At 40.3% G+C, this 17,499-nt stretch overlaps 1 protein-coding gene across 1 annotated transcript; it reads right to left on the minus strand.

Moving 5' to 3' along the window:
• Positions 1-233: 233 nt before the first annotated feature.
• On the minus strand, positions 234-17,393 carry cul4a (cullin 4A). The gene is made up of 20 exons (XM_079497329.1): positions 16,382-17,393; positions 13,691-13,806; positions 12,837-12,941; positions 11,737-11,805; positions 11,516-11,589; positions 11,051-11,213; positions 10,845-10,934; positions 10,186-10,268; positions 9,387-9,454; positions 7,539-7,657; positions 7,154-7,346; positions 6,319-6,423; positions 5,103-5,213; positions 4,418-4,503; positions 4,113-4,220; positions 3,873-3,986; positions 3,219-3,324; positions 2,671-2,843; positions 1,940-2,092; positions 234-685 (listed from the first exon to the last, which is right to left on the minus strand). Exons 1-20 carry the CDS (start codon positions 16,512-16,514, stop codon positions 590-592), a joined length of 2,265 nt encoding a protein of 754 aa, XP_079353455.1. The 5' UTR covers positions 16,515-17,393; the 3' UTR covers positions 234-589.
• Positions 17,394-17,499: the final 106 nt, after the last annotated feature.

Genomic DNA, 17,499 nt, shown 5'->3' on the forward strand with positions numbered 1-17,499 from the left:
GTTCATTACATTGTAGCCACACTCTTGTTTTCCTTGCCTTTGAGTCCTGGTCTCCAAACACTGTTTCTGTCCAAATCAGATTATGATTGCCAGACACAGCTTTAAAAAAAAGAGGGAAGAAAAATAGCAAGTGGCCATAAGAACTACAAATGCTGGCCATAAGAATTACAAATAAAACTGAAGACAAACCAATACAGCAGGAAAATAACTGATTAAACCAAGGTGGATGGAGCTAAAAAAAAAAAAAGTAAAGGAAAAAGAACATAAAATGGGAAAGTGCTAGTTATTTTTTTAGTTGAGTTTAACAATTATTGAACTGTGCAAGTCACATCAACTGACCATCAACCCGGACCATTCCTCCAAACCCATCTCGGACCAGTTCTACTCAGTCAGGGGTGATGCTGGTTGGAAACAGTGCAGCCGAGTCTGGCCTCTCTGAGGCACTCTCTGATCCGGACATTAGGTCCAGGATCCCGGACAGGTGAAAAGATGGGCACCGGAGGAGAGTCGGGTGGCTGAAGGGCTATATGCTGTTTCAGAGGGGCAGCTCAACGCTCGCCATGAGGAAAGCATGACAAGTGGTGCCCCCTCAGGCAACGTAGTGGTATTGGTTAGGAGTCTCCTTATCACGTTCCATGTAGTCTCTGTCTATAAGTGACTCGATCCTCTTCTTTAGATCGCCCGGCTGTGGAGAAAACATGCAAGACATTAATGGACTGCATGCAGGGCTTGCAGGCCCATCTCATGGTATGTCCCCATATTGTGTTTATCTAAACTCTTTGAAAATGTATGCACGTAAAATCAAAGCACATTTGCGATTACTGCCCGGTTAAGAATTTATAATGATCACAATTTCTATTTGGCCAAATGAGGTAAGAACTGTCACATAATGACAGCCACAGTGCATTTTCACCTCTGAACACCACATTGTGATTTGTGTGGCTTCATCCATAAACTCATTCACACAGAGAAACTTACAAATAGCTAAAGATAGGACAGGGGTGCCATGCTCTTACTAGACTTGATGTCTTACTATACAATGAAGGTAACCTTCCATGTGTACGATCACTTTCCATGTGTACAATAGAGTTAACGGTTTCTATTTTACTGAATCTAGTCTGTGAAGAAAGAACAATGCATTATTTAATTCTGCTTTTAAATTCGACAAACAGGTAAAAGCAGTAGTCAAAGCCTTTTTTCTTTTTCATATTCAACAAGATCAAGACGTTTCTCTTCTCTTCTTTTTCTCTTCTCATCCCAACTGGATTTCTGTCAGTCCTCCCTGTCCTATCTACAACTGGTCCTAAATGCCACAGTCAGGCTCTTGACGAGGCTAAAAAAGGGATACATTCCATGGCATGTGCCATAGAGCACTCAGAGGCAAACTGGAGTCGAAAGTTTGATGGAACGCATAAAGTCAAAGAGAGCCAGTAGAACCAGCTTATGAACAAACAATGGCCAGGTTTCCCAAAGCGATTTTAGGTCGTCCGTAAGAAAGCCAGGACCTGGAGCGCCCTTAACACCCTTCGTATCGGAGATAAACCCAGTTATATAGCTAGTAACGTGCCACGCCTCCTCCAAAAAACAGATATACAAGTCATCTACACACTGTCATGGTGTGTAGACAGGTTATAGATCTGTTCTTTTGGGCACATAGATGCACGATGGATAACCCGGCATTTACAAAATATAATCTCAGGGATGATCCGATCAGCAGAGCGAAACATGTATGTTTAATTTTGAAGTTTTTATATTTCAACTATGAAAGTCCCCACACAGTGACAGCAGCTATTGTGCCATGTTTAGCAACCTCTTGGCCTGTACAACGTGTTGGTCAATGCTAGTTTATCGATGTGCTTTATAAATACATTTTTACTTGACTTAAGTGCAATATTAGGAGATGAGGGACAGACGACTCAGAGATGCTTAAAGAGGTCACCTTGACAGGGAACTTCAGCTGGTTGTAGAGCTCTGACACCAGCAAGTTGTGGCTGAGGGTCTTCCTCATCTTCATGATGCGTACCACAGCTGCATCGATTTGATACTGTCTGTCCTGGAAGACACGTTCTGTGGTGCTCACCTGTTCCTCCACCTGGTGGGTGGACCAACACATCACACACAACAGCATGAACAGACATGCATTCAAAGTTTAGAAGGTTCCCTTCAAATACTAAGTACTCTGACACAGATCATGAATTCTAGGGGTGAAACAGTAAATTGAATGAATTTAATTGATTAGAAAAAATAAATCAGTAATTTGAATAGAAATCTATTTTGAAATTCAGCTTTTTTTTAGGGATGCACCGAAAGGGAAATTCTTGGCCGAAACCGAATACAGGAAACAGTTGGCTGAATACCGAATATCCGAATATGATTAATATTATATATCTTTTTTCCTACCATGGCCGTACCTTAAAGCTACCTGATGTATGGCAAAATAAATGGTTATGGCAAAACTTAACATAAATAATAATCACTATTATGGGTCCATAAAACATTTATTCAGCTCTTTTGAATACAATATTCGGTGATATATTTTCTGCCTATTGGGGCCGAAACCGAATAGGCCGAAAATGCATTTTTAGCCATTTTCTGCCGAATATTTTCTGCGGCCGAATATTCGGTGCATTTTTAATATAAAAAATGAGAGAAACATGGTGCAGCAGCTACCGTTTCCTTCATCTGGATCTGGTTGATCTTGATGCGAAACAGTTTGTGTTTGAAGTCGGCGTTGAAAACGAAACGGTCTCCATCCTCCACATCCTTCCCCCGGGGGTTCTTATTGAGGACGCGCGCTTTCCCACAAGCGAGAGACTGCAGGGTACGCTTGAGCTCTCCTTCCTCTGCAGAACACAGGAAATGGCAACATGCAATAGAATCAACTCCCATGCATGCAATAGGTCTATCTCACAGTCATTCCCCACCCCCTTTTTCTGAAGGTAAACTTTATTCCATTTGTTTTAGCTGTCTTACCATCTTGTTTTCTTCATAATAATATTAGTCTTTTACATTTTAACATTTGGAAATGGCCTTAAATGGTGCAGAGAAAGCAGGTAGGGATGTAGCTCTGGTCCATAGCCTAACCCTAACCCTAACCCTGTCATGTCAACACCATTAGCTCAGAAAAGGGGGCGGGGAAGGGCTGTGAGATAGGCCTATTGGCATCAAATGGGAAGTACAAATTTGAATACAGAGTATAAATGGAAAAGCATGGCAACCTATGGCAGTAGCAGATAGGATCTCCTCCACGCTGAATTCCTCTCCCTCGTTGAACAATAGCAGCACAAGCGTCTGGAACAGTGACACCTGCAGCTCCTTCTTGCCCTGGAGAAGAACGGTATGAAACAAAGTGTGATCCAAGTATTCCTAACTGCGTTCAAAATGAACAAGAAACGTATGCATGTTAACCCATTTAGGCCCGACGTCGAAATTTAAAAAAAATGACTTCTAAAGTTTTCTGAATACATCATGTTTCTGTATCAGTGGTGCTCAATATTTCATATCAAGGACCCCAAAAATTGTATTGGCCACCGACCCCCATCTGAAAGTATGTTGTTCCAGGGACCCCCCGTAAGCAAAGATTTGAGTTAAAAACGTTCGCTCTGAAATAATCTATTCAAAGCTTTGCACTCCATTTTCACGATTTTTCAAAAATAGCAAACCTACAAGCTCATAGTGCACCACTCGGTGGCGTGCTATGAGCTTGTAGATCTGCTATTTTTCAATAGCTAAAGTATAACATAATGCTTGGGGGTTCCCGCCCAAAATGGGTTCAATTTCACACCATGCAATTTGATGTGTTATTGACATCACTAGCACCTCTGTTTTGAGTACTGTGTGGCCCAGTGTGGGCTGCCACTGGAGTTTCTCACCTCTTTGAACTCTGTTTTGAGTACTGCGTGGCCCAGTGTGGGCTGCCACTGGAGTTTCCTCCCGCTGTGCTTCCCCAGATAGAACAGCTTAAAAACCTCCTGGAGCTTCACCATCTAAAAACAGAGATGAGGGAGTTTGGGAACAAATTAAAACAATAGTGCTGGTAATGGACAGTTGACGCTAGTTTTGGGACTTAGATGCTTAGATGTACAAACCAACATGTATAGACAAAAGCTTACCTCTGGGGGCAAGTGGACCTCCATGGGCAAGTATGAGGGCCAGTAGCCCATAGTGAGGATGTTGACCGTGAGCTCTATGTTGCTGGGCTCACTCTGGTTCTGAGTATACTGGGAGAGAAAGGAATGCCAGGCTGAGTCTTGGCTACCGAGTCTAGTAAATCAATTATGCACTCTACGATTAATACTATAGTGTTTTAATACATTTTCAATTATAATGAAAATGGAAGGATACCAAAACATCAGATAGAAGTCTGTGTAAATTAAGCCAGGTGTGTATGTGTCCGCACACCTGTACCGATTGTTACCTGCTTGAACTGGATCATTATGTCTTTTGACAGTTCCATGTCTTTAAACATCCCCTCTAGCTTGCTCGTAAATGCTGCTCCACATTCTAGAGAAACACCACATATATCACAGCTCATGTTATCACACACCCCCAGTGTTAATATCTTGCTTTTCAGTTGTTCAATGCTTCATTTAAAGCGTACAAAAATAGGAAAGATCTACAAGCTCATGACTATTTTCAAGTGACACCGTCTTAGGACAAAGTATAATTAGGTCAGGCATAAGCTTTTAACTTACAGCAGAATGTTATGCATATATTTGAGAACAGGAACAAATATCTCTGCCTTGTTTTAAGCAAAATGTATAGGATTTGTATTTTATAGAGGGTATGCGCATGCATAAAGTGAATGGCAAATCGAGTGGCAAAGTGACAGGCAAATTGAGTTTAACATTGTTTAACGTTGTTTAATGCAATTAGATAGGACTTTTCTGTTTAGATGTATGGGTTGTCAAGGACAGAAAGTCATTTTTTGCCACTCAGTAGGCATTCCTGCATAACTTTCGGGTTTGATGATGATGTCACACACATACCCTCTATTCTACTAAGTGTCTTTACGCTGATAAGTAGTAAACATGAATGGGAAGTAGAATAAATGCCTCTTTTTTGCCATGTTTATTCTGAAAAATGTGGAACTGAATATTCACCATGTTTGAGCTTGGAAAGCATCGACTTCTCAGCATCAACTGAGGCACTCTTGCCAACCAGTAGTCGCTTGGCCAAATCCTTCTTGTAAAAAGCCTCAAACACATCCTTTCCTAGATGGATAGAAATAAAGAGAAATCAAAATGTAGCAAAATGCCACATGCATGTTTAGCACTACTGTAACAGGGAAACAAACATCCTCACCTCACACACACACAAGTAGTAGTAAGTAGCCTTGCCGAGCCATGGGCCCATAGGGCAGGAGCCTATCTCCTGTTTCTGTAGCGTGAGGCAGCTTGATGTACAAGTACACCCCCTGGACATGACGCTAGTATGTCGCAGGGACTTACCCCCAATCCAACCCTTGATGCCGTCAAGCAGGGAGGCACTGGGTCCCATTTTTAGTCTTTGGTATGACCCGGCTGGGGATTGAACCCCAACCTCCCAGTCTCAGGGCGGACACGCTAACCACAAGGCCACTGAGCTGGTCGGTCTGCATTTATATAGAACCATTTTTGCTAAATGCTTTAAAATCAAATATTACAATATTTTGGACCAAATACCTCAATACCCATAATGTGACAATATTATGGTGATGACCATTCACAAAATGAAATTACACAATGAGATTTATTCATGAATTATCCTCAGAAATGCCTATAATAACTAAGTGCATAAAGGCAAATAATAGTAGAAGAATAATAGAAGAGCTAAGTAAGTATGCAAGTTCAGAAAAGTAAATTTAACACTATATCACTATTCTTGTATCCAAAATCCCAGAAGAAATCTAGTCTCATATCCCGGATTCCCGGGTTTCAATAATGATATATAAAGCGGCCAAATAGCAGACGCAGCCATGCAAGGCACCATCCTCCTCATCAGGGCAGGGATCAGAAAGTATTAGATGGTGCTCTCCAAAAGTTGAACCTTTTCCAACTCGGGCGCTGGGAAGAGGAGCGCACCAGCACATCTTTACCATAAAAATGACATGCACTGCCAACTCAAAAAAACAATTTCTGTAGACAGGGCGTCTTAAAGTTAATAAATAAAGATTTGTGCCGTATAACCGCTCCACACTGATAGAACTATGAACCAATCAAATGTTACAGCTGTGGATAGAAATGCTTGTGTAATAAAGTTGTGCATTCCGCTTTCTGGAACGTTGCACTTACCGGTAAATAATTGTGTGTACATGCATCATACCAAATTATGACTGACCATGTATGAAGCGGAAAATAATCATGATCTTGTCCAGGATTCTCTCCAGCTCTTCCTCAGTTGCCTCCTTGTTACCTGCACGCAGCTTCGAGTCCACATACTTAGCTGAATACAAAATGAAGGCCAGAGAATGTGTTATCAGATTTGTTTGTTTAGTATGAAAATAAATAAATAAAAAGAAATATAATAAATAATAAACATCATATCATAACCTATTAACCACATGACAAACACCTGTTATATGCTATTGCTAACAAGACACGGAAATCCTATTGAATGTATTCGGATCAATACAAGACCGATAGATTGTAATTAAAAATAGATTATTATCGATAGATTATTTTCAGAATGAGAAACTATCTATTTTGACTAAGTGTCAAATGGGCAGACATGCATTTGCATTTTAAGCTGTGCAAGATTAGGACATTTAAAATCAGGTTAGTCCATCCAGGACTACTGTTGCACAAAAAGTACACTGCTTAGATGTAGCTGGGAAAAAGGAGGGGCAATAGTGTATAATATATCCACGTGAGACTCCGGTACATAAAATAATTATACGGAATACGGAAAATGGGCAGACTTTATTGCAGTGTCTCTCACCTTGCACAGAAATCTGGTTGGGTAACAGTACAATTGAAAACCAATATGACATGTACAGTAAATACAAATAAAATTATAATACCACCTTTCCCATTTCACACTGGGTTTTAGAATAGGATATCTGGTCTAAGCTGGCATCTACTCTCTTTTAACTTTTAATGCCACGTACTACATTGTCCAAGTGCACATTACTTCAATCTACTCCCTCCTTTATCATTTCTCTCTCTTTACCTACCAATGAGTTCTGCAGGTTTGTTGGGCCTCTTGTTGATGAAGGTCTCAAATGCCTCCTTCATGGCATTGATGAAACTCTCATTGCGTGCAAAGCAGCCATGGCAGACATTGTCCATCTTGTCCTTGAAGTCCAGAAGGTCCTGCACCATGTCCTTGTCCTTTTCTGGTGAACTTACGATGTCTCCTCCATAAGCCTGAATGCAGACAAATTATGGGTATTTTGAAGATGATAGATTAGGGAATAGTGGCTTGTGTAGAGTGTGTGTGTGCGGCTGTGTGTGTGTTTGTGTTGAGGTACAGTATGCAATGTACCTTGATGTAGTCCCTGTGTAGAGTGTGTGTGCGGCTGTGTGTGTGTTTGTGTTGAGGTACAGTATGCAATGTACCTTGATGTAGTCCCTCCAGAACTGCAGCAGTGCGTGGAGTCCTCCCTTGACCTTACTGAAGAGCTGATACAGGAGGGCCAACTCAGTCACACGATTCTCGTCCAACAGAATGCCCAGACCTGATGAAAAACAAGCCCAAATTGATTAAATCAATTAATTACCAGCTGCATTATTATCATCTGTGGGTCTGCTGCTGACGTTATGCCACTTTTTAGCTGCGCTCCGCTGTTATGCTCAAATTAGTGACCCTAAAGAATTCTGAGGAAACATGGCTGGAGACGAGGCAGCCAATCAGAACTGCTCGACTAGCCATACCGTGCAGACGATGGGACGTTATGGGTTGTTGCCAGTGGTGGCAACTGTCGTGACAGAAATAAGCTAAGCAGCCTCCAAAAACCAAACCAGGCAAGCAACTGTGAATGAATCCACGTTAGGCTGGAAATATGCAGACTTGGCAACACTCAGCAGAAAGGCACTAGCGGTGTCAGTCTACCAGTGTCGCAAGTTTCCCAGGTAAACACTGATCTACGAAGCAGCTGGTAAAAAACGTAATAAAAGTTACATATTATTTAGCCCCTCCTATATTCAGCTACAGTGTAGATTTTCGTCTTCATCATCATCATTTTTCGACCGCGGTCGAGATCATGGATTTCACAATAACATGCCAGACTTCCCGGTCCCTCATTGCCATCCCCAGTTCCTGCTTACTGATGCCTGTGTCCCTAGCGATGACATCAGGGAACGACAGTTTTCTACCTCTGGTCTGCTTTGAGGCAGGACTCCAGAGAAGAAGGGAAGATATAACCTCATTGTCAGCTCTGTAGCAGTGGCCGGCAAACTATGTTCTTCTGGATCGGACCAGTGAAGAAACACGGGGAAGGTTGCCGTATATTAAACAAACATCAAATTCCCATTGACAATGAATGGAGAATTTACGTCATATGTGGACGCGCAAAACGGCTATTTTTGTCCTACACAAATGATGATGTACGATGATAAGAGCGCCCCCTCACGGGAGCTTTATACAGAGTTTTGTGGGGCTGGCTGTGTCCCTGGCTGTGTCCGAGCACGAAAATTGCGTTTGGTTGGTTTCCATCACCAAGTGTCACTGTTGTATGTAGCCTAATACACACACACACACACACACACACTGTATATATGATGATTTGGGGTTTGACAGTACAGTACAGTACAGTACAGTACAGTACAGTACAGTACAGTACAGTACAGTACAGTACAGTACAGGGACCCCCTGGGGACCCCCACACGGTAACTGTCATTTCTCAACCGTTTCGGACGCGGGGCGGTTCACCGGAACCGGCTCTCCGGAACCGGCCCGACCCCCTGGGTGTGATTTTTTGTATACGCGTGTGTATGTAACTGTGTATGTAGTACATACTACATACAACACACACAGTATATATTGTCAAATAATTAAAAACAAAGGCGAATTCAATTAAATTTAAATTAAATGTTTTGGTCTTGTTACTGGTCTTGTAGACATGCAGCTATGTCTAAAAATTGACAGAAGATCATATTTACCTTTTCTTCTGAAACAGGTGATATACAAGCTCACAGATAGACTGGCTATTTTCAAAGTATAAAAATGGGCTTAAGTATTGGAATTAATATTCAATTAAATGCTTGTTGTGAAATCTACTAAAATTTCATGAAACAGGATTTACTTCTATTTTTGTAAGCTTGCCGTCAACTGTGTGTTCCAAATCACAACCATGTTTGTACAGCCCCTCTTGATGTAGACCACATAGACCAAGTCTTTCTAGCTTAACAACATGTATGCAACCTAAAAAGGAATCATGAAAGTCAAAGTCACTTCAGCATCCTTACCCTTTTGCAGTATCGCCGTCATGTGTTCCCCTAACAACTGTTTCTCAACACAGGATATTAGTGGTTTTCTGTGGAGACAATTAAAACGGTATCAAAACGCAAAGTAATGCAAAGAGAGTATCAAAACAATGCTGTAAAATGTTTCATCTTATATTTATGTACGTTTTTGTATTTTATCTCACTCTCCTTGCTGACGATAGCAGCACCTCCAACAAGTACTGTCGTCAGACATACTTCCCAAACAGATTTGGGAAGTATACTACAATAACCACTTCAACTATAGCTGCCTATTCTGGGGGCAAACATTTGGCCAAAATAAGCTCACAACCTGTCGCAACATGTTCGATCGGCTTATATTCGTTAACTGATATTTGGTGTAGAAGATAATACTTGCAGATCTAGTATAGAGCCTTGGGGGACTCTGGTCAACTAAGTATATAGGGTTTGAGTAAAAGTATTACTCCCAATAAAGATCGCCCAACAGCTTCCTGGAGTCTGTCTTAGTAAACAAGTGCAATGTGCAACTACTGTATGTTAGACACATCACATTTAAAACTAGCAAAGACATATTTAAAATGTAAAAGGTCAGTGTCAGATGACAGAAGGGGTAGAACAAATGCATTAGTTCAAGATCTTACCCTTATTTTAAATTCTGCAAATATTTGTGTTGCATAATATGTATATTATTATGAACATATTTTACTGTTGGGTGTAAATGCAAACAACCTACATTACATTTGGACTAATCTACATGAGAAACATGTTAATGTCAGGTGGAAAGGGCTCTGCCAAGACTTACTGTGTGCTCTGGTCAAGGTAGCTGATGACACGGTCATTCTCCTCTTCTAAACGACGTGACACATGATGCAGATACTCAGGCACCTGAATGCACACGCAGACACATGAATGCACACGCAGACGCATGAATGCACACGCAGACACATGAATGCACACGCAGACACATTAGGGATGCACCGAAAGGGAAATTCTTGGCCGAAACCGAATATAGGAAACAGTTGGCCGAATACCGAATATGATTAATATTATATATTTTTTTCCTACCTTAAAGCTACCTGATTTATGGCAAAAGAAATGGTTATGGCAAAACTTAACTTAAATAATAATCACTATTATGGGTCCATAAAACATTTATTCATCTCTTTTGAATGCATTAATTGGATACACTATTTGGTGATATATTCTGGTGACTATTCGGGCCGAAATAGGCCGAAAATGCATTTTTAGCCATTTTCTGCCGAATATTTTCTGCGGCCGAATATTCGGTGCATCACTAAGACATACAAAGTCTGCATACAAAGTTGAGCAACCGAATCATACAACCAGAAGCTGTACGAACACATTGTAAACAATACACTGTAATACAATACACTGTAAACAATGTGCAACTGAAGAAAACAAATCTAGTGCAGTAAAATTTAAAAATAATATAGGCCTCACATCTCTTTCCTGCATCAACCTCTGTCCCTCTGCTGCATACAGGCGGTTGGTCTCTATCAGAAATCTCTCCTCAAAGGACTCTTTATAAACCTGGATAAGAATGCATTTGCATGTAAAAACATGTAAAAAAAAAACAATGGTAGATTGGATCCTCTAATAAAGTGACATTATATGGTACATATACATGCAGATAATGTTGTTAATACCTGCAGGTCTGACAGCATGCCTAGTAGGCTTCTGACCAGACTGCGGTCCACCGTCTCTCCATTGCGCTCTAGCTCTACCTGCTCCAGAATGCCATCCACTGTGCGCTTCTGAACAGCACTGTCACTTATAATATGGGTACGAAACAGCTCTAAACCAGTGTCCCTGCAAAACACACACACACATTTCGATTTCTTTATTTGAATCCACAAAATACAATTAATTTTACAAGGAGACAAATATAAAGGGGTTGACAGTTCATGTTCACTTAAGGACACACACACACACACACACACACACACACACACACACACACACACACACACACACACACACACACACACACACACACACACACACACACACACACACACACACACACACACACACACACACACACACACACACACACACACACACACACACACACACACACACACACACAATAATTGGACTTGGGGTCTTACCAAATGGATGGGAGTAGAGAATTCTGAAGAACATAGGTACGATCCAAAAAGAGAAAGATGCTTCGGATCATGATCTGATACAGGAGAAAAATAAAACATACATGCTATTTGGTTTTGCAGTTAGCCGTTTTTAAATTAAAGTTTGATTGAAGCAGAGAAAGTATGTAGTTTTAATTTGAACAGTGTTAAGTAGCTGATGAAATAAATATTGGCGACTCAACTGTTTGCCTGCAGTGGTCCTGCCAACAGCGATTCATGCGCTTCAGGAAGGAGAGGCTGTCCAAAGACTCTGTGGGCTCCATGTTAAGGAAAGGCCTTCTAATTAGTCAGTCTGCTCTACATTCTCATGTGGACTGAGCAATTTGAAGCAAGTTCATGTCAATCTATTATGTTAATTTAGTTAAACATTACATAGCCCATTTTGGGCAGGAACCCCTTTTGGTGTTCCAAGCATTATGTTACACTTTAGCTATTGAACAATAGATCTACAAGTTCATAGCGTGGCACCGAGTGCCGCGCTACGAGCTTTTAGATCTGCAAGTTTTTAAAAATCGTGAAAATGTGGCACAAATCTTTGAATATATATACGTTTTTAACTCAAATCTTTGCTTCCAGGGGGGGGGTCCCTGGAACAACATTTTCAAAATATTATTATTACTGGATTAAATTAAATGAAAGAAAGACGAGTTCCCTCGTTTTGGCAGAGGCGGATTGTGGTGTAAGAGAAAACTAGGCAGGCACTTTGATGGTTTACAGTGAGCGAAATATGGTGGTGGTGATAAAAGTCATTTTTTAATACTGTACATACTGTACAGAACCCCAAGAGGGGTTCCCGTTCAGAAGGGTTAGAACACCTAAAGGGGTTCCCGCCCAGAAGAGGATTGGTTGAAAATACATGTGTTATTAGCAAGCATAAGCAATCCATGACAAGACTGCACTGTGATTTTCAATAGCATTCATGTTTTAAAATCTTTGCAAAGCTGGCTTTTATTGGCCTCTTGTGAAAAAGCTACTGACGAACTACTGTAAATTGCAATTAGTGGAAGCTAGTTGCAAATCAGATATACAGTAAATACATTCCACATGTTATGTGACTTGGCAAACAATTACACACACACACACACACACACACACACACACACACACACACACACACACACACACACACACACACACACACACACACACACACACACACACACACACACACACACACACACACACACACACACACACACACACACACACACACACACACACACACACACACACACACACACACACACACACACACACACACACACACACACACAAAAGGATATTCTCTGAACTGGTGGATCTGGGCCTGCACATGGTCTTCACAGACCTGACGTAGCTGTTTGTACAGTGTGGGGGAGACCTTATAGGAACACAGGTTCTCCACCGCCTTGGGAGTGTTTCCAAAGGAGACATGGGGGAAAGACAAAAACATAAAAACATTGAACAAAGACAAGAGTGAGTACTTTAAACTGCCATATACGTTCAGCTAGGGCTGGGCAATTAATCGAAAATAATAATATATTAAAACCGACATTTTGAACCAGTAAATGACTTAATCTTGCTTAGAGAGGTGCTCCGATCAGGTTCTTTGGGACCGATCCCGATCAGATTGTTTTTCTAATGTTTTTTTTTTTCTCGATAATTTTAATATTTCTGAAATTATTATATGTCAAAACTGTTTCCGTTTGTGTGGGGAGGACTTTTTTCCACCCTCATCGGGAGGAAAAAGTGTGTCACCGTGATACTCGGACACCCTCCCCAAACCCTAACCTCACAGGAAGCCACAGTGAATTTTAACCCGCAGCACAGATTAGTTCTAACCCACCACGCCATGTCAGAAGCATGTCATCAACGGCAGTAAATGAGTAAAAGAATATCAAATCATTGTTAATTCAAGGCAAAAGTTTGAAATAATTTTGATATTGATTTGAAGTCCTATCGCCCAGCCCTATGTTCAGCATTTATGGCATACAAAGAGGAAGGGCTGCCACCACATCCAGCCTAAAAATGACATTCACAAAACGAACCTTGAAAAGCGCTATATAAATCGTATATATTATACCGGAAACAGAGGTTTGAGGATGTATTGTGTTAACAATGTTTCATGTCCTTGACCTTGAGGAGAAACAACTGTACCTGGTAGAGCTCCTCCAAGTTGTACTTGATGGAGGTACTGTTCTGAATGGCGCCCACCGCATCTCGCAGCTTCAGCCAAGTGTCCTCAGTGTAGTTTTCAGCTAGTTTTGGCCTGTCTGTTACATGAGACCGACAATGGTTTAACTGTAAGTTATATTTTCTTTGTTAAAAAAAATCTTAAAATGTTAAAGTGCTATATTCCGCTAGTAATCATTACTATATAGCGGGTTTTTTTAATAAACAAAATATAGAACTCAATGCACCTTTAAAGCAAGACCTCACATATAAAGACTGAATGAAGGAGTTTACTTCTTCAGTAGAAAGAAATATTGTCATAAAGTACAATTTGACACTTAAACAGATGTAACTTACAGACACTTCAATGCAAAAAAAGTAAACAGTATAGAATATGATATAGCCTACACTGGCTGGGAATGCTCTTTTATGAACCATGTGTCACTACAATGAACATGGAGATAAAGTTGGTTGGCAAATAAGATTTGCGGGGCAAATCACAGGGAATGGATGTATTCCCAATTGATTCGACTACCCCTGATTAGTCAGATATATTATATACAGTCACAGTATGTACATATAAGATGTGTTTAACCCATTTAGGTCTGACGTCGAAATTTTAAAAATGTCTTGTCTAAATCCTCCAGTTTTCTGAAGTACCCATGTTTCAGTGGTACTCAATATTTCATATCAAGGACCCCAAAATGTCTATCTATTTGGCCTCTGACCCCCATCTCAAAATATGTTGTTCCAGTGACCTCCCAGAAGCAAAGATTTGAGTTAAAAACGTTCGCTCTGAATGAATATATATATATATATATATATTCAAAGATTTGATGCCTCAAATCTTTTCACGATTTTTCAAAAATAGCAGACCTACAAGCTCGTAGCTATGAGCTTGTAGATCTGCTATTTTTCAATAGCTAAATTATAACAATGTTTAAAACACCAAAAGGGTGCAGGCACTGCACCCTTTTGGTGTCACGGTGCCATTATTGCCAGGAACATATGCTAAATTATATAGCTCACATTGGTTGACCAATCTTATTATTGACCTCGGATTACAACATTTAACTAATATTTACTGATATCATTGATAGTTAAGAGTCAACCACATAAAAGTGTCTATACTTCCATAATTATTTGATCTCTTCCAGAACCTACAAATATCTCAAGACTTCTTGTACTGTCTTAACAGAAAAGTTTCACCGTTTTATGGAAAGGAAAACTAATCTAGAATAAAATACCTGAAGTTCCCTCCTGGAATCAATAATCTTATTTTATCCTGGCCATGTTACACAATCTATCCCTAATTAGACATGGCAAGTGAACCCTCCTTCTTAGATTCAGCATTACTGTATAAAAAAACCTGCTTGTTGGATATGGTTCAATATTAGAATCAATAATCTTTTATTTACATTTACTTTGTCCATAGTAATCCTGCATTAGCAGATGCGGCGCAGGATGGAATAAAATTACTCGCATGTTTTATAACAAATGTATAATTTAACATTTGGTAAATTGTATAAAGATGGCATCATTTTGTTTTCAGTTTAAAGTGCAATTCCACACACACCTACCTGTTATCAATTTCAGGAACTATTTCAAGGTATTACCCTTTTTTACCTCCTTTATGATGAATTCCTGTTCTGTTCTTTGACTATATAGAAGTGTCTATTTGTATGTCTCTAAATGTTTTGGTATTACCCTTTTTACCTCCTTTATGATGAATTCCTGTTCTGTTCTTTGACTATATAGAAGTGTCTATTTGTACGTCTCTAAATGTTTTGATGAATTGAACAAGGTGGACCCTCTTGTAAACACGTGTAATGCTTAATTGGATCGTCAAGTTTGTGCTTGAAATGTACTGTAATTCTGCAAACTAATAAATATTTCAATCAATCAATCAATCAATAACACGGTTAATAACACTTGAGCATCATAAATTGGATAGAATTATATTTATAACACAGATATAATTGGCTTTGCGTCCTTTATGTATGGAACAATAATGGAAATCGTCTGTTTAATAACAGAAATAAGCTCACGTTAGCCTTCAAGGTATAGTCAAGGTGAGCAATTCTTTGGCACCAATTTAGAACTTTGGCACATCACTGATATGATCAATACACTGACAGCAAGTTTAGGAGACCAGTCATTCTCTGTAAAAGAGTAATGTAGGCAAAATGTGTCCGCGCAATTAAAATACTAATATTCTGCATGAATTGGCCATATGGGTCCATTTCCGAAACCTATCGAGATACCGCTTTGTTTTGTAGTTAGGTAAGAGTGAAGAATGACATGGCACATAGTAATAGCAGGCTATGTAAGGTGTAGCCTAACATTTAGACTCTCGTAGATGTATTTATCAATTCTGAGGGATGACGTCAGAATCGATAACGAGAGTCTAAATTCTAAGGCTATGTAAAGGTGCATTTAACCACATCAACCATATTTTATAGTTGGGACTATTCGAAAATAGGCGATCTAATAGCTCATGCGACGGGTTCACAACTTGGATATCTGCTATTGCAAATTGTAGGGGGGGAAATTTGTGCAAATGTCTACCCATTATTGACATGCCCTAAATAGGGACGCCAGGGTTAATGTGGCTAAAAGCTGTAAAGGCATCCTGTTGGTTGCAAGCCGTTAGCTCATTAATGTTACTAACATTACCTTTGAAGTTTTTGATCACTAGTTTCTTGGAGGCGCCCGTCTTCCCAGAGGCCACAGCAGACGTCCTGGTCACCCCGTTGCTGTTGTGCTCCGTCAAAGCCTTCTTGTCCTGTCGTGTGTCTGCATCCATCATGTATGTTGGGTTAGCCGGCTCGCAATAAACGCCACTGTTCCAAACGTTCTGCGATAGCTTGTCAATAAGTCGCCTGTCCCTCCTTTGCCAGTTGCCACCAACAGCTTCACCGTACTGTTGAGTGAGCTCTTTGACTGACAGACAGGTACAAATAAGCAAGTCAACTGAACAACAACACAACAAGCAACTGGCTAACAAGCTCGCGCTAACGTTAACGGCAGATTTTTTTTGTGCTAACAAGTTAGCCTAATGAGTTAGCCCGTTCCACTGCGCTTAAAGCGAGGATTTCAGAATTACTTTTCCATCTTATGTTGCTACTAGCTAAACATCAGCTAGTTCAATGTTATTTCTGACAGTAGCAATCCAAAAAAGTAAAATCGACATATTGTTTATTATAACATCATGGCACTCCATCAGAGGCTTTTAGCCATATAGCCAGCTAGCATAACAAAATGGCTTGTCTCGAGACCGTTGAGTTGGTCAAGTGCATGCTGGGGGAATTCGTATTTGAGTTGCGTTCACAACAAACCGTGTCCATTTGTATGAATAAATACTAACTAACGACTTAAATTTCATGTGTCAGTAAGACATTTTTACAATAATATTAATTATCAAATTTGAATAATAACTGTATTTGGACCCTTTTCACCGTAGCCAAAAATCATAAATGTTAGGTGTGTTTCATGTGTATTGTATTGTATCCGTGTGTGTGGCAGCCAGCAGCATGAAGTTAATCAGATAAGATAAGATCTTATCCTCATGATCCTCCACTACTCTATGCATCCTCCCTAGTACCACAACCACCTCCAGCCCAGAGCCAAGTAAGACAGAGTTAGACAACTGTCATTGGAGTTGGACTGGCTCCATAACCTTGCGTCACCAGGATTTCAGTTTCCACAAGCCTGGTCTGTGTTACAAAATTGCCTGTGAACCGGTCTGGAGCGGATGATATCGTTACGTGACGTCATGTTGTAGTCATTGTTTA

This window comes from Electrona antarctica, assembly GCF_951216825.1.
Source record: "Electrona antarctica genome assembly, chromosome: 3".
NCBI lineage: Eukaryota > Metazoa > Chordata > Actinopteri > Myctophiformes > Myctophidae > Electrona > Electrona antarctica.